General features: G+C 35.5%; 3 protein-coding genes across 5 annotated transcripts; all 3 read right to left on the bottom strand.

The window, feature by feature from the left end:
• Positions 1-1,829: 1,829 nt before the first annotated feature.
• LOC101213101 (V-type proton ATPase subunit D) lies at positions 1,830-3,559 on the bottom strand. Of its 2 annotated transcripts, none has more exons than XM_004140091.3 (2): positions 3,366-3,559; positions 1,830-2,869 (listed from the first exon to the last, which is right to left on the bottom strand). In XM_004140091.3, exon 2 carries the CDS (start codon positions 2,855-2,857, stop codon positions 2,072-2,074), a length of 786 nt encoding a protein of 261 aa, XP_004140139.1. In that variant the 5' UTR covers positions 2,858-2,869; positions 3,366-3,559; the 3' UTR covers positions 1,830-2,071. The 2 variants fall into 2 exon arrangements, with proteins under 2 accessions (XP_004140139.1, XP_031743924.1); XM_031888064.1 differs by having other exon boundaries at positions 1,830-2,936; positions 3,366-3,546.
• A 905-nt stretch (positions 3,560-4,464) lies between these two features.
• On the bottom strand, positions 4,465-9,703 carry LOC101212627 (glutamyl-tRNA(Gln) amidotransferase subunit A, chloroplastic/mitochondrial). The gene is made up of 10 exons (XM_004140089.3): positions 9,094-9,703; positions 8,534-8,845; positions 8,016-8,195; positions 7,813-7,907; positions 7,457-7,532; positions 7,186-7,263; positions 6,588-6,681; positions 6,463-6,512; positions 5,507-5,620; positions 4,465-4,782 (listed from the first exon to the last, which is right to left on the bottom strand). Exons 1-10 carry the CDS (start codon positions 9,652-9,654, stop codon positions 4,690-4,692), a joined length of 1,653 nt encoding a protein of 550 aa, XP_004140137.1. The 5' UTR covers positions 9,655-9,703; the 3' UTR covers positions 4,465-4,689.
• A 1,120-nt stretch (positions 9,704-10,823) lies between these two features.
• LOC101212379 (actin-related protein 2/3 complex subunit 1A) lies at positions 10,824-21,902 on the bottom strand. 2 transcript variants are annotated; one of them, XM_004140088.3, is made up of 15 exons: positions 21,579-21,900; positions 20,884-20,969; positions 20,621-20,697; positions 20,335-20,429; positions 19,406-19,475; positions 18,689-18,758; positions 18,437-18,510; positions 18,304-18,346; positions 17,911-17,992; positions 17,472-17,560; positions 17,269-17,354; positions 17,105-17,165; positions 15,912-16,018; positions 11,329-11,393; positions 10,824-11,205 (listed from the first exon to the last, which is right to left on the bottom strand). In XM_004140088.3, the coding sequence occupies exons 1-15, from the start codon at positions 21,646-21,648 to the stop codon at positions 11,141-11,143; spliced, it is 1,140 nt and encodes a 379-aa protein (XP_004140136.1). In that variant the 5' UTR covers positions 21,649-21,900; the 3' UTR covers positions 10,824-11,140. The 2 variants fall into 2 exon arrangements, with proteins under 2 accessions (XP_004140136.1, XP_031743875.1); XM_031888015.1 differs by lacking the exons at positions 10,824-11,205; positions 11,329-11,393 and adding an exon at positions 11,437-12,708 and having other exon boundaries at positions 21,579-21,902.
• Positions 21,903-21,904: the final 2 nt, after the last annotated feature.

Raw genomic sequence — 21,904 nt, 5'->3', positions numbered from 1 at the left:
ATAAAAGTTGGATGACCATTAAAAAATGTTAGATGATGCCAAGAACGATAAAAAATGTGTATAAATGGCCAACTAAAAACTCAGAAGAAGATCGAAGAAGAAAGACAACAAGAGAATAAGAGAGTGACCACACGATGAGAGAGAAGAAGGGGAAGGAGTAAGAAGAAGAGAATGGTCTTTGTTTCAAAATTAGTAGTTCGATTCTATTTTGATAGTTTTTTCTTTAATTATAGTTTAAATAATCTAATATTATTTATTAACTATTTTACTTTTATGAAAGTTCAAGAACTACAAATGTTTTTTTAACCGAGAACATTGTTGTTTTGATAACAAGGCTATCACGTTAGACCACATGACATATAACCCATTATTCAAAAGGCGAGAAGTTCAAATAAAACACGCACATATACATCTATGCATCTGTAATATTCATAATTATTCTCGAAATCACGGTTGATTGATACACCAAAACTCTCAGATATCGATATTGACATTTTCATATTTAGTTGCATATGATAGTCGAGCACAATTCGTTATAGAGGCCACTTTAAGTGAACAAACAACAAAATTAGACAGAAATCAAAATTCCTTTTCATGCAGGAAAGATTTCCACATGAAACAGTTCCCATAGGAGCAAAAAGAGGTATCTATCTAAGCACCAAAAATTACGGGGATGGTTTAATGTCGTCCATGACAATCACAACTCTTCTAATTTTGGAGGCCTAATACATGTTTGAAAATGACTTTAAAATGATTAAAATCACTTCGAGACACACAATAATCACTCAAAATCAATTTAATATTTTATTTTACACTTCTAAATACAATCTTAATACTAATAAAATAATTTTTTAATGATTAGAAGTGTTTGCTAAAGTGATTTTGACTCTTCTAAATCACGTATGCCATTACTTATCTTAGTCTTGCTTACAATCCATGAAGGTCAAATCCATGTTTCATAGGCTTAGTTATCTCAAGCTTCTGTGTTCTTAATCCAACAAGCAATAAAAGCCTACATTTTCTAATATTAGCAGGGCCAGCACTACATTAATCAAGACTCACTAAGCCTTGAGTCAAACATCTTCTTAAAGAATGAAACCAATCAAATCAACAAGCATTAGTCTCTTCTTCTTTCTAAGAGGGAGGCAGGAGGCAGGTAGATAACAAGGATTGTAGTGTCTTCGGAAGAAAAATATTACACTGTAAAAGACACCCCTACCATTTGCCTTTCTTCAAGAAATACTCTTGTTCTTTCAAGAGTAACAATATTATCTTTATACACTTTCATAACCATTTAAAAACTAGTCTTGGGTAGAAATCTTTTAGAATTTTGGACAGAAATTAAAATCTGCAACGGTGTGGTATTGATCTAGAATGATATGACGGTCCAAATTTTTGTTCTAGATCACCATCACACCATTTCAAGACTCAATTTCCATTCAAAATTATAAAAAAACTTCTACAAGTAGTGTAGTTTTGATATGTTTATGAAAGGTTAAAGGCAATATCACAACTTTTGAAAGAAAGAATTGGAAAATTTTGAGACAAAAAGCAAACACGGAAGTAATTTTTTATATAAAACCAAAATATATCAATACAAATCTCTAGCTTCAAGCAAGGATCCTACTCTGCTATTGGACAGGAAACCTTCCCTAGTAGCATTTAGCAAGCCTATTAATAATCTATTTGATATCCTCCGGTGGCTCTCTCCTTTCACCCTTCCGTCCACCGGTAAGAAAGTAAGATGATACTGGACTACTCTGACAAATATTACAGGACATTTTCCCCACTATAATTTCCAAATTACGTTAAGAATAACCACACATAAATTCAGAATGATACAACAAAATATTTTTTATCTCAAAAAAGTGAAGACTGTCAAAGTGAAGAAGTGTTTACAAGACATGAAAGCCTTGAAAGTGACAGAGGAATCAAATAAATACATTATGGCTAGAGCTTATATTTTTTATTGAGATTACTCCTTGAGCCACCTAAGTCACCAAATAAATTTTTGACAATAGATAAGCAAACAAAAGCCACGCATTTTGAAAAAAACAAACTAACCTTACAATCAAAAAATAATATCCTCGTCCTTCTCAGCAGCTGCAGACAATAAATTGTGAGCTGAGCTTATGGAGACACCCTTTTGCAAAGATACCTTCTCAGCAAGTTGTTCCTCAGCAAATAGCTTGGCGTTGGCTCGTTGTCTCTCAATTTCCCTTCTCTTATAACCCTGTATCTTTTTCAGTCTAAAGAAATCTTCCCTTTCCAGCTCGTCCAATTCTCCCTTAATGTAACTTATAGTATTCTCGATCCTTGGCTTCACAACATTCTCAAGAGCATTGACCCTGCGGTTTGTGGTTTTAATTGCCTCATCAAGGGTCAAAAATGATGTCTGGAGTGAAGCAAGCTCAACAAGAACCTCAATTGCTTTAACATAGGCACCCCGACACAGCTGGATCTGTTGACCACCCCTAGCTAACCCTGTGAGATCATTTTTGGTCTCACCATCAGAATAATGTTCAAATTTCGGGAGTTTCACACCAGCAATATTCTCCTGTCGAGATCGAATCTTGATAGCTGCAGTTTGAACATTCTCCAGGACAATATGCTTGATGTTGTCACCAGCAACATATTTTGCTTCGGTGAGAGAAAATGCAGATGTCTTCATGACATCTCCCATTGATTCCTTGGCTGAAACAATCTTCTTAAGTATCTGACGGAACTGAACAGTCAAAGCATCACTCTTCTTCTTGAGGAGAGCATGACCTCTGGTTGCACCAACCAGACGAGCTTTCATAGCTCCAAGCATTGTAACTGTCGGAACCACATTCAAACGCTGGGTTTGGCCCGACATCTTTTTCGATATCTATTCACAGGAAGGAGCAAGGTTGCTATTATCAGGGAAATATAACAGAATCGCTCAAAATCTATAGCTGCACGAAAGTAAAACTCAGGAAGCTTAATCTTATACTTAAAACATATCGGTCCCAGCTCAAGAGGGAAAAAGAGAACAATATTCTGTCATGTACTTTCTACTTGAATTGCACGCAAGATCATGATTACGACTTAACTGTCACAAATTTTGGATTCCTGTTCCTAATCGAGAACTAACAACTTTGACCTCATCATTTATCGCAGTTCCAAACCACAATTGAAAAATAACATAAAAAGTAAAACAACCAAATCAAAGCAAACTATTCCTTTTCCCCTTCTCTTTCACTGTCAATCCGATAATTATCAAACGCCACAGTTGAAGCTAGTTTATGAAGTGGATCATTGAATCGTAAACATAAACCAAGATTCAAAAGGTAAATGAAAGAAATTGAAACAATAAGCTGTTCCGGAGAGGGTGAGAGGAGAACCTGCTGTCGGAGGAGTACGAAATGGCCGGAGATTCGTCGGAAAACAGATGGAATAGATCGGAACAATGAATCGACCGAGATTCCAAAAGGGACAGCGATCTTGTAGACTCTGCTCAACTCTCCAGAGGGATCCGATCCGAAGCCGATGGAAATTTTGCCAATAATCAGACAAGCGGTTAAAAAGTTTAGAATCTATTTATTTATTTTTTTGAGATGTAGCGCCTTTTTATTGTGAAAAGTCCTTTTTGCCCTTTTAAGAAAGGGCATTTTAATTTTCGTAGAATTTTAAATAAATAAATATATATATATTATATATATATATTTTATCGACAAGTTTAAAATTTGATTAATAAATTTGGTTCCATAATTAACCTTTGAAATTTCTTTAATTATCACAAAGTTAGTATATATATAGCTCTAATTTTGCATGAAAAAGGAAACTTTTAACTTTAATTTGTATTACTTTTCTTTAAACTATCAATATCTATCCTAAAATTTTGATATACTTTTCAAAATATTTTTAGGAGTTCTGTACTTCCATAATCTCTAATATAGCTTCTTATATTAAAATTAATAGATATAAATAAGAAGAACTATCTAACTAAATCAAAATTTTATTTTATTAATATCATTTCTGCTTAAATTTTGTGAAGATTTAAAAAATTAACAATCAAGGTAAAACTTTGGAAAAAGGTCAGTATTGATCCTAAATTTGTCTTTATTATATTACACCGTAACTATAATTTTCACCTTAAAATTTTCTTTAAACTCTAAAAAAGCTATTGCAATTTTTACATTTTAATCATTTTTTGTTTGCAAAATTGTTAAAATTTAGCATGAAATTAATAGAACTTAAACCTTGGTGCAAACCATTCACAAGAAATAATTTAAGTTGGTGCAAACCATTCATAAAAAATAAAATCTCTCAAGTCTTATCAGTCCAACAATCATGAAGATGGATAATCGGACCTACAATTTTTAAAATCATGTCCACCTTAGCACATAAATTTCACACTATAGTTTACATAGAAAAAAGAAAGAAACTGTCAGACAGGGTTCAAAGATATGAGAGCCAAACTACAACCAAGTTAAGACTAAGTTTAATTAGCTCCCAATAGCAAACAAAATTTTGCTCTCTTTATTGTCATATAGATAATGGAAAACACAATCCATTTGTTCTAATATATAAGAGAAAATACAAAAAAATAATAATTCCTCCAGCTAGTAATGCTCATCTAATAATAATCAATAATACAATATCAATCAATTGTAGCATTCCCGGACTTACAATTTTGCCTGCTTTCACAACACAACTGATTTGGAGCTAACCTACAATGTCGTCAGCTAGTAAGGGTGGAACAAATCTGCAGTCGGCAAGAGTTTGTTCGAAGATGTGTCCCACTTTAAGAAGTTTGCCCTGTAAGCATGATGTAAATTGTCAATGATTCAGAGTTCTAAAGTTCTCGTTCTCCACAATGAACTCTGTCTTACCGTGGCATCAACAAGCAAACAAACATGCTACTCATCTAATGAGGATCAAAAGGTCCTTGGTTCAAACCCCTACTTCCAATTTGTACTTAAAGAAGAATCAATAAAAGAAGAATCAAACAAACAAACATGAACTAATTTGTTCTTAATCTTCTTAATAATCGTCGGCATTGCATTATCCTTTTATTTTTTTTCAATGAAGTATTTGGGTTACATTACTAGTCCATTTGAATTGACTTATACTTTTTTCTCATTCGTATTTACTCTCCAGAAAATTGTTTATATACAATTCAAAAGTATTGGTTGTCAAACACTCCCATATTTTCCTTAAAGATTTATTTTTTTAAATTAAACACTTGGAGATGTATTCCAAACACACCCTACCTCAACGGGAATTAACCGGGAAAAGAATCAAAGGGCATGTTCGAAAGTGATTGCTTTTGTCATGTTTAAAATCAATTTAGAATGTGCATTTAAAAATTCAAAATCAATTTTAATTGGATTGAGTTCATTAAAGACATGTTTTGGAGCATTTTTTGTTTTGGATAAGAGACAAAAGTGATTTTAACCAAAGATGTATAGAAGAAGTACAATCAATCTCAGCACTCAGCAGTAATTAAAAGTAACATGCTGTGCAATAGGTTAAACAGTACCTCATCAAAAGCTGCACCAATCATTTGAAGGCCAACAGGAAGGTTAGAGGACCCATCTTGAACAAATCCACAAGGCAATACCAATGCAGGTAGTCCAGCCAAGTTAACATTGACCTGTTGAGGATGTAACATATAAAGGAGGAAAATAAAAGTGTGAACTTTTAGAATTAGTGCTTATAGCTAACGAAATTGTGAGATGATTAATTGCATTGTTTGGAAGAAAAAGGATATCAATGTCAAGACGGCCCACAATAAAATTGAAATTTTCTAAAGGAAGTTCTTTACAAGTAAGTTTTTTACAGCAGGCGCACAATGTGAAGAGCGTGGACTTATGGATGTAGTTTTGACTTCCGATACATAATTCTCTTTTCTTAATTATAATAGTAAACCAAGAAGCGTCCTTCAAAGATTCAAAAGGTCCAAGGCAAAGAGATCCATTATCACATTTCTTTTTGTTTCAGTGGCAGACGTATCAAGGCAGTCTAATGGATAAGGCAATATGGACTGGGGATTTAGATGGACTCCTTGGAACAAGAATAATATATCATCGTGTTAATCATCTCAAACATAAAAGGTTCGTCAAGACAGCGACGCTTTTGGAGCATATTCTCGCCTCACAATTAATTTGTGAAAATCCTTGACAGTGGGTATTTATGTCAATGTTGAAAAGTTGAGAACCAAGAACAATGGAGTGGTTGTGCATAGTGAAAATGACCAATTAGTTACTGGGGAATGTCACTGAATGTAAATCTATAAACGTGATAGTTGATTTCTCTGTTATATAAACAAAAACTCTAACTAACAGTAGAAATATTAGGACTAACTAACCAGGTTTCTTTAATGAGAGAGCTCTAATTCAAGATTCGGATTCCTTACCACTAATAATTTCTCTACATATACAAGCCTATGATATTAAATCGGAAAGTACTCAAACAAAGGGGAGTAGAAATGCTTACAGTCATGATGTCACCTGCATACATTGCCAATGGGTCATCCACCTTTTCACCTGTTGACAAGCAATGATCAATAAGTAATGTACACCAAATTGAAAGACACAAAATTTTGGAAGGCAAAGGCATACCAATTTTATAAGCGGCAGATGGTGCAGTAGGTGATATTAAGATGTCATATTCATCTAGTGCTGCTCTGAAGCTTTTCTGGATAATTGTTCTCACCTAATAACACCGTTGGAATTATGAAGAGCCCTTATAATTATTATTTTATTTTAATAAGAAATCACAAAGAACCGTTAAGCTTTTATCCAACTTTTTTTTATTGATATCCACGAGTGTTTGGGGTCTGCTTACGCGTATCTCGACTAATCTCATGGGACAGCCTACCTGATCCTACAATATTTGGGTGTCAAGGAAACTCGTAGGAAATTAACTTCTAAGTAGGTAGTCACTATGGATTGAACTCATAACCTCTAAATTAGTTATCAAGACTGTCTCCTTTTTTATCACTAGGTCAACACATGATGGTTAGCTTTTATCCAACATTTCGAGTAAGGTTCCATAACAATTGTCACTGACATATGAGCTTCCTGGAAATAGACATCACGTTCAGTAACTACTGTTCTAAGACACTAATCAATGTTCACTATTTGTTTCATGTTGCTTTTCATTATTATTATCTTATTATTCGTGAGGAAAGGGGGGATCCAAGAATAAGCATGTCACCTGCTGAGCACGCTTGTAGTAAGCATCATAATAACCAGCTGAGAGAGCATATGTTCCCATCAAAATTCTCATTTTAACCTGCAATGAGAAAATGTAAATGTCACTGATTTGTTGTCAATTTCCCAAAAGGAAAGAGGATAAGGTTAAAATTCTAGTATACATATATCACAACTCAACCAAATAAAAGAATTTAACCTTTACAAAGTGAATAAGAAAGTAAAATGTCCAATTTCAATGCAAGATAAATTTTTTAACATTTTCCAACTAGTACCTCTGAACCAAATCCTGTTGCTCGGGAATTTTCATATAGACCAGTTAGCTCATCAGCAATAGCTTGATTTCCATATCTATATGTAGGTTACGGTGGCCAAATTGAATCAGAATAAGTTATCACAATACAGTAACAAAACAAAAGCACCTGAAAAATTATTTAGGTAATTAAATGGTTTCTTCAACATAAGAGAACCAAATAACCATTCAGAGGATTCAAGATCATGAGCTGAGAAAGTATGCTAAGGAAAATTCTTAAACCTGAACGTCAATGAACTCAAAGGGATATTAGAATCTTTTTATTTCAAGAAAACAATAAAATATTTTTTATAACAAACGTCAACTTCAGCAGGATACCTGACACCATCATATCGTGCTAAGTTTGAAGATGATTCAGATGATGCAAGAATATAATACGCTGGCAGCCCAAGAGAAAATGATGGTAGTGATACCTACAAGAGAATAAGTTTTTCTAAGAAGGGAATGAATGGAGAAAAAAAAATCAAGACGACTAGGAAGTAAAGCACAAAAAGCAATGGAAAATAAAAGAAAATAGAAACCTCATTGATGGAACATCCTAATTCTTCTAGATGTGAAGCAGCAGCACGTATAGCAGAATTTACTTGACCATCGACACCCTTATCAAGGGTTTCACGAATCAGGCCAATCCTCAATCCTCTCAAGGGTTTAGATTCGAATGAATCAACGGCAGAAAATTGTGATGTGAAATCAGAAACCTCCTGGAAGACATGAACAAAAACAAATAAGAAAATGCTAAAACAATGCACCATATATTGAAACTACTCCAGAAGATATAAAAATAATTCATTATCTGATTCTACAGTTTCTAAATTCAAGCAGCTTGCTTACCTGAGCACTAAAGAAAAAATCCTCATGAACAATCAAAAACAGCAACATGTGACTACCAAAGTTACTTAACAACTTTAAATTTCCCAAGAAACAGGCATAAACCAACGTTTCTTTCTCAAGCTCAAGTGTGTAAAACGATATAAATCTTAAACAATAGCAAAGGAGTTCAAAAAAAAAAAAGAATGGAACAAAGCAAGAAAGTCCTTACTCGTTTACTACTAGTGGCATCAAGGGTATCATGACCAGAAATTGAATGTAGAAGAATCCCAGCATCAGCAACTGTTGTACTCAAGCAGCCAATAACATCAAGCGAAGAAGCATAGGCCATAAGTCCAAATCTTGAGACACGACCATATGTTGGTTTCAACCCAACAACACCACAAAAAGATGCTGGCTGCCGCACACTTCCACCTGTATCACTTCCCAATGACACCACACACTGCCTAGCAGAAACAGCTGAAGCAGATCCTCCTGATGATCCTCCCGGGACCCTACTCAAATCCCACGGATTTGCAGTCACCTATTGAATGAACAGACTCACCACCTGAGTAAACCAACCCCTGTTACCAGTGGGAAGTAACACCACACAGCCACACTTTTACCAAATAAGTACAACATGCTCAAACCCCATTGAAGTGTCTACTTTAACCTCATTTTCATGACAAAAAGTAATACTGAGAAAAACAAAAAACCGCACCCACACACTTCCAGCCCCCACAATATGATAATAAGCAGAGGACAGTTATATATATTAAAGAGAACGAAAACCTGGAAAGCAGAGGCTTCAGTAGAGCTACCCATGCCAAATTCATCCAAATTAGTCTTCCCAATCACAATCCCACCCAACTCCTTGATTCTCTTCACAGCAGTAGCGTCAAATGGTGGGCGATATCCATCAAGAATCCGAGACCCAGCAGTGGAAGGCATACCCGCAGTACAAATATTGTCCTTAACGGCCACAAGCACCCCAGCTAAAGGACCCAGTTCCTCATTTCTGAGAATTTTGTCATCAATCTCACGGGCATCAGAGCGGACAGTTTCAGAGACGTGGAGAAATGACTTGAGGTGAGGCTCCAAAGCACGAAGGCGATTGAGATAGGAGTCGGCGAGTTGGGTGGCAGTGATTTGGCGGGAAAGAAGTGAATGGCGGATGGAGAGAATTTGGGATTGAAGGGGTTGGGAAGAATTGGAAGTGGGAAGTTGGTCTGTAAGAGTGGAATGTGGAGTTGAAAGTGGGGTTTGTTTGGAGTGAAAGAAGGAAGGTTTGGAGGGAAGATGGAGAGTGAATCGAGAGAGAGAGCAGCGAGGGGGTTGCAGTGTGGATAGCATATTCGCCGCTGAACACAGAGCGTGGAGAAGACGAAGGAAGAAGCCTACTTAATATATACGGTGCCTTAGGATAATTTTAAATAAAATTGGCCAAATATTTTTTTGTATGCTCACACATATTTTTATATCAGCCATCTTTATAATTGATACTTTCATTTGGGTTGATTAAGAAAAAAATGATTTTGGAGAAACTCATTTTTTTACGTAAAAATTATTTTAAAATATTTTAAAAAATAATTTTGAGTGCTCATGAACACTAATTGTTTTAAAGAATATCTTTTAAATTAAATACTTACAAATATAATTTAAACACATCAAAAAAAAATTTATTAAATTAATTCGATATTATTTTTAATCTTTTATAAGTGGTAGAAGTTAGATTATTAATGACTCTATCACCCATAGAAATGTTCTAGAGATAAACTTTATCATATCATTGATAAACTTCTATCATTTATATAAGCTAAACAATAAAAGCATATGGAAGTTGATTCACTTTTTTTTTTGGTTTAACTTCTATCTTTTTACTAATATTTCTATTATTGGATAGAAGTATGTTAAAAATAAAACTATCATGCGGTAAACTTCTATCACTCAAAAGTTAGTTTTATTATTGATAATATATTAACAAACTTGTATAATCTCTAGACGTTAGGACATCTCACAATACTAAAAATCAAACACGGTAATCTAGATACATGGAGTATCTAGGATATCTTTATAACAAATAGTCCATGATAGACTTCTGGTAGCAACATAGTCTATCACTATAAAAAAAACAAATTTAAATTTTGTTATATCTACTAGCGTTTTTTCCATTATATTTTATTTTCTAATCCTTTAAACTTTCATTGTTATACAACTCATCTTACTTAATCAGACTTATAGCTGATTATCGAAATATGCATCAATATCTTGTATTATAAATGGAAGGATTTTACATCTATTTCTGATGTATTTATATCTGATATTTAGGGGGAAAAAATACAAAATGCTACATATCTTTATCTATTAATGTCAAATGAATTTTGAATAATAATAATAATAATATTTTGGATAGTAAAAACAACTTATTTATTAATTATATAAACTTTATATCTATACACATCTAAATACTGAAATTAAATGATAAACTTAACAATAGGTTGTGGTAGGCAAACATTACGAGATTGATAAGCTTAACAATAGAAATTATTGAAAGAGAAGATGAGGGAGAACATTATACAAGACAGTAAACCAATAGCCTGAACATAAATTGAGACCTAAATTTGCTGCAATAAGACCTAAATGGGAGAGATTGAATTCCAATCAGGTGTATATAAGTTCGCTGAAAATACTACATACACAAAATCAAACTCTTGTGTGGTACAAGTAGAAATGCAATCAGTTCATCACAGCTGCTATAATATACAAGACATGTGCCGAAGTGCCAAAGAGCCAAGAGCAAGATTCTTTACATGTGAGAAAGTAGTTAATGAATCAAGGTTCATAAGTATTGAGATAGATCATCCTGGCCCTCCAAGTCCCAAATAACCACTTTTCCATCCAAACCTGTAAGGTCAGGGTAAATAATAGGTTTGAATAAAAGCAGTTTTCTCATAACTCGCAATCATTTTCCAGACATAAACATGAAGATGAACAAGAAGTTGAATCAATTTTTTCCTTTTAACAAACCTGAAGTGCTGAACCGCTTTATAGTGGAGCCACGGCCACCTGGCTCTTTAAGAGGCACAATACAACTACAGTTCAAACAAAAAATCATTATGATACAAAAATCCTAATGTCACATCATAATTCACAGTAAAATGATAAAAATATCTTAATTAAATCACCGTAAAAATGATAAATTGGAAAATGCTAAAATTACATCAAAATTATTAAATATATTATAAATAATAATTTGATGCCTTAAATGATTCATATCAACATTATGTCATACACATCTTAAAAGGTGGGGGCATATTTGCTGCAAATCATAGTGAATGATTTATAGGTATAGCAGTTAGTGAATGATAGAAATTTAGCATTGCAGTTAGCCAAAGCAGAGTGGGGAAAAACAGAATCGAAAGGAGAAAACAGAATCGAAAGGAGGAGGGTCGGGGAAGCCACCAGAGAATAATGGGAAGAGTAGTCAAAAGAGGAGTGAATTTCAGATGAAACAAGTCTCTATTTCCATCAAGGGAAATTATCAAAGAAATGAACCCCATGTGAAGAGACTGTCAGACACTGAATTCAGGGCAAGACTGGATAAGGGCCTATGTTTTAGGTGTAATGAAAAATACTCACCCGGTCACCGATGCAAGGTCAAGGAAAAAAGAGAACTGGTGCTCTTTATTCTCAATGAGGAAGAAAGTGTGGAGGAAGGAAACCCAAGCGAGGAGAGCACCGAGGAAATTGTGGAACTAAAACAATTAGATATATTAGAGGAAAGAGAGATCGAACTCAAGACAATCACCGGTCTCACATCTAAGGGAACCATGAAGCTGAGAGGGAAGATAGAAGGAAAAGAAGTGATAGTTCTTATTGACAGTGGAGCAACCCACAACTTCATTCACGAGGCACTAGTGGAGGAGAAACAACTGAAGATCACACAAGGGACAAAATTTGGAGTAACAATCGGGAATGGTACACGTTGTCTTGGAAAAGGGATCTGCAAGAGAGTAAAACTGAAACTGAGGGAGTTAACCATTTTGGCGGACTTCTTGGCTGTGGAGTTGGGAAGAGTGGATGTGGTTTTGGGTATGCAATGGCTTGATACAACCGGAACCATGAAGATCCATTGGCCGACACCTCACTATGTCGTTTATGGTAGGAGAAAAGCCAATAATTTTAAAGGGGGATCCTTCACTCATCAGGGCAGTGTGTTCCTTAAAAACGCTGGAGAAAACCTGGGAAGTAGAAGACCAAGGATTCCTTTTGGAACTGCAAAATTATGAAATAGAAAAAGAAGAGGATTGGGAAGAAAAGGGAGAGACGAAGGGAGACGAAGAAGAGGTGCCCATGATACAATCCTTGCTAAGGTACTATGCTGATATTTTCGAGACACCAAAGGACCTGCCATCCAAAAAGGAAGTTGATCATCATATTCTGACATTACCAGAGCAGAGACCCATCAACGTGAGGCCTTATAAATATGGACATATACAGAAAGAGGAAATTGAAAAACTGGTAGCTGAAATGTTACAAGCTAGAATAATTAGGCCAAGCCATAGTCCCTACTCAAATCCGGTTATATTGGTTAAGAAAAAAGATGGAGGATGGAAATTCTGTGTAGATTAAAGGAAGCTCAATCAAGTGACCATTTCTGATAAAATTCCCTATACCCGTCATTGAAGAGTTATTGGATGAATTGAATGGGGCAACAATTTTCTCGAAGTTGGATCTGAAATCAGGGTACCATCAGATCAGAATGAATTGAATGAGGGGAGAAGATATTGAGAAGATTGAATTTCGTACCCACGAGGGACATTACGAATTCTTGGTAATGCCTTTCGGCCTCACTAATGCACCTACCACCTTCCTAAGACGATGTGTGTTAGTTTTCTTTGATGATATACTCGTCTATAGTACCGACATTGTAGAGCATGAAAAACATTTGGGAATGGTCTTTGCGGTTCTGAGAGACAACCAACTCTTTGCCAACAAAAAGAAATGTGTCATAGCACATTCTCAAATTCAATACCTGGGTCATCAAATATCTAAGAAAGGAGTGGAGGCAGATAGTGATAAAATCCAAAGTATGGTAAATTGGCCTCAACCGAAAGGGGTAACTGAACTCAGAGGATTCCTAGGCCTGACTGGGTATTATCGGAGATTTGTAAAAGGATATGGAGAGATTACAGCACCCCTAACCAGGCTGTTACAGAAAAACGCATTTAAATGGGATGAAGAAGCTTCGGTAGCCTTCGAGAGGTTGAAGAGAGCAATGACTACTATTCCAGTATTGACTCTACCAGATTGGTCTCTTCCTTTCACCATCGAAACTGACGCATGTGGAGTTGGTTTAGGAGCCGTGATCTCCCAAAATGGACATCCGATTGGTTTCTTTAGCCAAAAACTATCCCCAAGGGCTCAATTGAAATCTATATATGAAAGGGAGCTTATGGTTGTGGTGCTACCAGTACAAAAATGGAGACACTATCTTTTGGGGAGAAAATTCACCATTATTTCAGACCAGAAGGCCTTGAAATTTTTGTTGGAACAGAGGGAAGTGCAGCCAAGTTTCAGAAATGGCTAACAAAATTGTTAGGGTATGATTTTGAAATTCTCTACCAACCGGGACTTCAAAATAAGGCTGCCAATGCCCTTTCAAGGATGGAACCACTTGTGGAACTGAACACGATAACGACCACTGGAATTGTTGATATGGAAGTAGTCATTAAAGAGGTAGAAAAGGATGATGAACTTCAGAAGATCATAACAGAATTGAAGAGAGATACAGGGAAACACGCGAAGTACCAATGGAGAGGGGGAAGATTGTTTTACAAAGGAAGAGTAGTTCTATTGAAGACTTCCTCTCTCATCCCCACCTTGTTACACACTTTCCATGATTCCATCTTGGGCAGTCATTCAGGATTTTTAAGGACTTATAAGAGAATGAGTGGAGAATTGTACTGGCAGGGAATGAAGGAAGAGGTGAAGAAATATGTAGAAACATGTGACACATGCCAAAGGAATAAATTTGAGGCCACCAAACCTGCAGGCGTGTTACAGCCCATTCCAATTCCTGATCTGCTTTTGGAAGATTGGTCTATGGACTTTATAGAAGGGTTACCTTTGGCCGGAGGAGTTAATGTTATAATGGCGGTAGTAGACCGGTTGAGTAAATACTCCTAGTTTATAACCTTGAAACACCCTTTTTCTGCAAAGCAAGTGGCTGGTGTATTCATTGACAGGGTTGTCAGAAAACATGGAATTCCTAAATTCATCATCTCGGATCGTGAAAAGGTTTTCCTTAGTAACTTTTGGAGGGAATTATTCAGAACCATGCATACAAACTTCAAGAGGAGTACAGCCTTCCATCCCCAAACAGATGAACAAACTGAAAGAGTGAATAGATGTTTGGAAACTTATCTGAGATGTTTTTGTAATGAACAACCTCACAAATGGGACAAGTTCATTCCCTGGGCAGAATTATGGTATAACACATCGTTCCACGCCTCCACCAAAACAACTTCATTCCAAGCAGTATATGGCAGACCTCCTCCTCCTCTGTTATCCTACTGACATAAGAAGACCCCTAACAACGAAGTCGAAACTCTATTACAGGAGAGAGACTTGGCACTCAACGCCTTGAAGGAACACTTGTATACAGCTCAGAATAGAATGAAAAAAATGGCTGATCTGAAAAGGAGAGAATTGAAGTTTAAGGTGGGAGATAAGGTTTACTTGAAGCTAAGACCCTACAGGCAACGATCTCTCGCCCGAAAGAAATTTGAGAAGCTGGCACCCAAATATTATGGACCGTATACCATAATAGAAGGGATTGGAGAAGTAGCATACCGACTCCAGTTACCACCAGAAGCTCATATCCATAACGTCTTCCACATCTCCCAACTGAAATTGAAACTTGGCGAGCGGCAAGAGGTACAACTTCAACATCCCAGCCTAACTGAAGACTTCGAATTGCAATTGTATCCAGAAACAGTGCTAGGCATACGCTGGAATACAGATCTGGGAGCTAATGAATGGCTCGTGAAATGGAAGGGATTAGCAGATAGTGAAGCCACTTGGGAGTCAGTTTAACATATGAATCAGCAATTTCCCACGTTTCACCTTGAGGACAAGGTGGACTTAGAACTGAGGGGTATTGTAAGACCTCCTATTATCTATACCTATAAAAGGAAGGGTAGAAAGGGAAATTCCTTAGCAACCGATGATGAGAGAATAATGGGAGAGGATCGTGCAGGTGGGGCCCACCAGGAGGGATGAGAGAGAGAGGTATAAATATGTAATGTTGGGGTAGGGGAGGCTAGGTCTTTTTTGGTTATTTCAAGGAGAGTAAAGGCTGCTGTAGCCTGAGGGTATCCAGCCCCGTACAAAGGAGCTGGGTAAGTTTTCCATGTTGTTTTTCCTTTATTTTTCATATCTACTACTGTTGAATGTGTTTTGGCTTATACATAAATAAAGATTTACAGAGTGCTGCCTCTGTTTAGCCATTTGGTTAGGATATTTTGTGTTTTATTGTTAGAATCCTAACAGATTCACAAGAATTAACCAAGTAGAAGCAATAGAAGAGATGTTAAAAAACTACGTACTTTATGCAATTCTCGTGGACGCATCCGCGCAATCTTGAAGATTCAACTGAATCATTGCCAACACCTTGCCTCGGTTGACCATATAACTTTCCAAATGCTTCTGAAAACTGATAAACAAAAAAGGCACATCACAAAATCAGCATGCTTGTAAAACCAGATATCTAAATATATTAGGTAGTGGAAAAGTGGACAACAGCCATAAAAAACACTTGAAGACATCATCAAACACCTACTTAGCTTTGAACGACTGCTTATTCATTTCCTAGTTGTACCTGCAGCTGGAATATTAACTTCCAGCAATGGAAATATTGTACTACTATTTTACAATGCTTACTTCTACTGAACTAACAATTTTCTCTGCAACCCTCATAAACTAAGGAATGTGTATTTTCAGATTCGATTGAATACGGGAACAGTACGACCCTATATAAGATATCCTATCCACAGAAACTTATTCACGAATGAAAAATCGGCTTTATCCAGAGAGGTAAAATGTTTAATTGAGATTAGATGTGATCAATGAAACAGATTAATTTATCATACGATTGATCATAGTTAAATTGACGGGCCTTAACCTTCCTAACAAAACTCATTTATGAAATACTTGTACTCACGAATTTAACATAAATTCATTTACCAAACCATTCTTTTTTGAAGTCATCACCAAATCATTGTTAATACCATTTGACTAAGGCGAGAAAAAACATTTTCAGTAACGTTCTTCTTATCGCTCTCTTGTCCAGTTTCCAAAATTTATAGTTTTTAAATTTCTTTGCTGGGTGGCTGATCAAAATATAACTACCTAACTCAATCTCAATACAGTTTAATTCACTATTTTCATTTGATACTCTGTATGAAATTCATATGAAATTGAAATTTACAAAATTTATGTATATTATTTAAAATGACTGGAAAAACCAACATGAAACAGTCAAGCTGAGTCCATTCACTCTGAGCCCCGCATGGCCCGGAAGGGGGTAGTGGGATCTGAGCATTCAGCCAGGGTGGCATAATTAAACAAGCAAAGACTCAATTAGATCAGGTCATCTGTAAGCCTAACTAAAGGATGCATAAAATATATAAGCATTAAGTGATGCATAAATTTACAAATGCATAAACTTAGCACGATATAAGCTTAACTTAAGTCGGTAAAATAATTGTTTAACTGACAGGAACTTTAAGTGATGCAATACCTGGGATCCGTATTTTGAACCTGACGCCGTTTTCTTCTCTCCAAGAAATCTTACAAAGCTCCTAGTTGTGGTGGGTTGGAGGGGATACAGATAAATCACTTTAAACGTTCCTCAAAATATTACAATATCTAAAGATAAGATGATTAATTTAAGGCTTAGCTAACCAGATCCCTCTTTCATCAGCAGCAAAAGCCATTGGATGGCAATCAAATCCTACACCTATAACCATTCTCTCAGAAACAAATAGTATCTGAAAGAGTGTTATATCGATCCAAAAAAATTCAAGATTAGAAAGCGAAATAGTATATTGCAACTAAATAGTGATAAGAATTACTCAAAGAGTAAAGAAAAATGGATGCTGACCCACATCACGAAGAGGCAAATCTCGGAATGCAACACTCTGGGCTAGAGGAGAAGGACCAACTTCATCTACGAAGTAAATCATGGAATTGTGACCTGCGGCATTTAAATAAGAAGGCACATCAGTAGAAAACAAACAAATTACCATCTAAAATGGATCATATCCAATAAGGCTCCCGTTGAATCCTAAAAATTGTTTTCAACGCCACAATAAAAGGTAAGTAAAAAACTGAGTAAAGTTTCATAATTTCAATTCTTAACTAACAAGTTATAGCCTATAGTAAGTTAACCAATGAACTTTTCCAGTTACAGTTGTGGGCAGAAAAAATGTACATAAATAAATTTAATAAACGAGTGAAGTTCAAACTTGAGCTATTTCACATGCTGTGGCTATAACTTATAAGGCTGTTTATGTAAATAATTTGCAGAAAGGAGGTACTTCTGACCTGCATAAGCTAAGGTATTCCCACTTGCAGACCACTTCACGCCAAATGCCCAAGAGAATGAGAGATCAAGCTGAACAATTAACTAACTCACCAAAAGAAATTACTTATAAATAATATGCACTATGCTTGTCAAAAGAGAGAGAGAAGTAGCAAAGCATTTATTTTTCAAGGGGAAATTTCAAAGCATTTAAATTTAAATTAAAGGATAACAATCAGAAAGCACAATGTGAAGGAAATAGTTAAACCAGGAAGTATCATAAGTTCATTTTCAATTTTGATTAATGGTAACCATGGCTCAGAAAAAAGCAATTGTTTTATAAAAAATTCAAGCATTCTACCCTTTCAAGCACAAGAAAAATTATTCACAGCCAAATAAAAGATTAAATATCAAACCTCTCCAAATTTTGAATCCGAAAATGTGCCTGCTTTTGAATCCCTGTGAAAGTGCAGTTAAGCATCAGTAACTTCCAAATCAATCCTATAATATTTCATGACATGACTGCAGTCTAAACTATTCTCTACATACTTTGTGTCAACGCCTTTAATGAAGGTGGAAAAGATTCGACATTTTCCATCCGTTGAGGTTGTTGCAAGAAGCAGCTGTGAATAAAATTTAAACAAAAAGTCATAGCAAAGAACACAACAATAATTTGGCTCCGCAAAACAAAATTACAAGCAAGCACTGAAAATGTTTAATTGGAGATCATCTAACAAGCCTAAACATTATATTATACCCATATTAATTCATAATAATAGTGGATTGAAGGATAAAACTGACATTATTCGGATGCCAAGCGACATTTGTCACAGAAGAATCATGTCGTTTCCTGATAAGTTTACTGACCCACCTGTGGAAGGAAACCACAAACATGCCAATTCAAAGCTAATGCATAAGCATAATAGTGAACCAATAAGAAAAGGGAAAAACAGATATATAGACATAAACGAATAAAATCAACACAAAGAGCAGTTCACCAAATAGGCACCCCTGCCTGCCTAGGTCAAAGGAAAAGAATGATACAGTAAAAATAGAAATCATCAACTGTATCAACTGAATATTGCTGTCATTCCTCCACATATGTATGCAAATTGATATGGACAAATGGTTCAGTCTATTAAGATTTGATCAAGCATGGAATACAGTTAAATGGCTTATAACGTGTATATAATGAACAAATGCACAAAAACAAGCCACTGGTCACAAATAGCACAATTTGAGAGAGCTAATAGCAAAGCACTTCGGTTTTTTCCTGCCATATAGAACCATCAAAAGAAAACTAAGGAATAGATCACACTCAATCGATAGCTTAACCAAACTCCAAATTTTACAAGCATAGGACTAGTGATTGGAATGACACTTCTCGTTAGGTCAAAGCTCTTTTAAAAAAAACTTCAATTATATAAGACCTAATAGCAATAACATCATTTTCCGTCTTCATGCAAAATAAAAAACAATTGGCCCAATGACTTAAACAAAAAGAAAGAAGAGCCATACCAATTGTTCTCTTGTTCATAGTAGCATATGCAAACAGTTTTTGCCCCACTTCCAACAGCGAACTTGTTTTCTGGGGAAAAAGAACAAATCAAGCATTTGAGTGTGAAAAAGGTGAAACTCAAATTTGATTAAATAGTATTTTCTTTGGCATATTATGATTTATGAATGACTTATACAAAAAGTTATGATTTATGAGTGACAATAGATTATGTAAGAACTTAAAAGGTGTTCACAAATCCTCGATGCAAGAAAATAAGTGATAGACAAAGGACTTTCATGATCCAAGTTATTCACAAGAAATAGGTAAACTCTGAGCTTCAGTTCATGTTCATCAATGTCAGGTCTACCCAATTTTGCATTCATAATTAAGATAAATCATTTAAATTGGTAAATGTTAAATCACCGATTATCCCAAAAATTTAAGCTAATGGGTGGAGGTAAATTTAATATTATATTCATTCTAATATTCTTCCCTCACTTGTGGACTTGAAATACGTAGAAGACCCAACAAGAAATCAATATTAATTGAGGATGAAATAACATTGCAAGGGTTCAAATACAAGATTGACTCCCCAAACCACCTTCTTTAGAATGATTTCAGATCATTGATTGTCAAAAGCTTAAGTTGATGGGTGAAAACAAATTTAATATATATCCACTCTCGCAGTAAACTTTGATGACTGAATTCAAATATTCCCAAATACTGTGAGAAAAAAATTAACTGGAGCATTGGCCAAAAATTAGAGTTTACAATACAAACGACTAAGCTGATCACGAAATTTAAGGATGATCCCTTCTTTCTTTTATGATAGGAAATGGTGTTCAAAGACATGTAACTTTTGAGATGAATCTTACAAAATATGAAAATTTTAGGATAACATGAACATCATAGGTGATGAGTAAAAGCAGGACAGGAAATCTTGCACTACCTTTTGGACTCCACTGAACACAGAGTGCAGCACGGTTTAATCTAAGAATGACAAGAGTTGGTACCCATTCCGATCCTTCGAGGTTCCAAACATATCTAGGAAGAAAAAAGAATAGTAGGCCAACATAGTCCATTTAAACAAGTAAAATTTTCAAAATGACTTAATGGGGATGGGGGAAGGGAGGGGGTAGTGATAACTGGAGGGGAGAAATGCTAAAAGAAAATAAAACTGATGAACATACAAAAAAAAACTGGACCAAAAAACATGAATATGAAATAAAACTTACGAATTCCGATCATGAGATGCAGTCACAATTCTGTTTGACCTAACACTCCAATCTATTCCAGAGATAAGCTGATCATGCTGACACAGAAAAGATGCATAAATTGCTACACATTAACAACATGTCTTCATTAGAAAGCTTTCACTACAAACGACTGAAATGAAAACAGAAAAGCATCGCCCGTGAACAGATATATGCAGTGACCATAGGTTTCATATTTTATTTTTCTCATAAACTAGATATGAAACAGTAAATTTAAATGGTACCTTCTGAAGAACATGTACTCTCTCCCAGTTGTCTTGTAATGATTTGTAAATGTGAACTTCATTGTTGTTAGGACAAAATGCAACCACTATAAAGCATATAAAAAAAGCATTAGCACGAGCGGAGTAAAATGAAGAGCCTAAACATAGATTGTATATCATCATCTTTAGCATTATTAGACAATTAGACAATGCAGAGTATTGTTTAATTGTCGGTACAGCCTATATTGGAGAAAATTATCTTCTCCTTTTTGCAATGACAGCTTAAGTATCCTCATGTCACAATGGAGAAATCTATTTCATCAATCAATGAAATGGTTTTGTTTCCCCATTAAACAAAACGATGAGTATTGGCAAAACCTAGCAGCCGATCTGATGATAACCAGGTCTGATGAAGCTAATCAACACCATGATCTACCTCATAAGACATATTGGTTATTGTATTTTAAACCGGGTGGAGGTTGAAGCCAAGTAACCTAACCCAGTGTTCATCCCGTCATTTTTCAATAAAGCAAGCTAAATCTAGATCGCTGAAGTTGAATTGATATCATTAAAATCTCTTCGATTGCTCAGAAAACATAACAGAAAGATATAAGGGCAAATGAAATACAGAAAAGTCGACATTTCCATTCACTTTCTCTCGAACAGAACAGAAAGATGAAATTACAGAGGCAAGTAAAAGTAAAAGGGTTGATTACTAGAGTGGTCAGGGCTCCAAGCATGGCAAGTGATGCAGTGAGCGAACTGATGAACTGCAATGGCTGTCATTATTTCCCAGCTCCCGTAGAGTATCGAAAATGCTAAGAAATCAACGACGGCTCGAAATTCAAGGTACTCGGTGGTTATGTATCGCAATTGGTATGGATTTTGAAGGTGAAAGTGGAAAAAGTGGTTGAGAATTACAACGGAGACAGAGATCTCAAAAATACGAATGCGATCCAAATGAGAAGGCGACCATGGCGAAAACTAGCAGGCGTGTGTGTTAAGAAATATTCTCTCTGCACCCACATAAATTTGTTAATTA

The sequence above is a fragment of the Cucumis sativus genome, chromosome 6 (genome assembly GCF_000004075.3).
Source record: "Cucumis sativus cultivar 9930 chromosome 6, Cucumber_9930_V3, whole genome shotgun sequence".
Taxonomy (NCBI): domain Eukaryota; kingdom Viridiplantae; phylum Streptophyta; class Magnoliopsida; order Cucurbitales; family Cucurbitaceae; genus Cucumis; species Cucumis sativus.
Note: the sequence above shows the minus strand (reverse complement) of the source record. Positions and strands in the feature narration are given on the sequence as shown.

What these genes read in the sequence shown, in the direction of transcription:
- LOC101212627 (XM_004140089.3), bottom strand. Translation starts at nt 9,654, where the DNA reads ATGCTATCCACACTGCAACCCCCTCGCTGCTCTCTCTCTCGATTCACT. An exon ending in TAGGATGTTCCATCAATGAG is followed by an intron (nt 7,908 to 8,015) that starts GTTTCTATTTTC and finishes ATTCTCTTGTAG; the next exon opens with GTATCACTACCATCATTTTC. An exon ending in TTGGTGCAGCTTTTGATGAG is followed by an intron (nt 4,783 to 5,506) that starts GTACTGTTTAAC and finishes TCATGCTTACAG; the next exon opens with GGCAAACTTCTTAAAGTGGG.
- LOC101212379 (XM_004140088.3), bottom strand. Translation starts at nt 21,648, where the DNA reads ATGACAGCCATTGCAGTTCATCAGTTCGCTCACTGCATCACTTGCCAT. An exon ending in TGTTCAGTGGAGTCCAAAAG is followed by an intron (nt 19,476 to 20,334) that starts GTAGTGCAAGAT and finishes CTTTTTCCCCAG; the next exon opens with AAAACAAGTTCGCTGTTGGA. An exon ending in TCGCTTGGCATCCGAATAAT is followed by an intron (nt 18,511 to 18,688) that starts GTCAGTTTTATC and finishes TTTTATTCACAG; the next exon opens with CTGCTTCTTGCAACAACCTC.
- LOC101213101 (XM_004140091.3), bottom strand. Translation starts at nt 2,857, where the DNA reads ATGTCGGGCCAAACCCAGCGTTTGAATGTGGTTCCGACAGTTACAATG.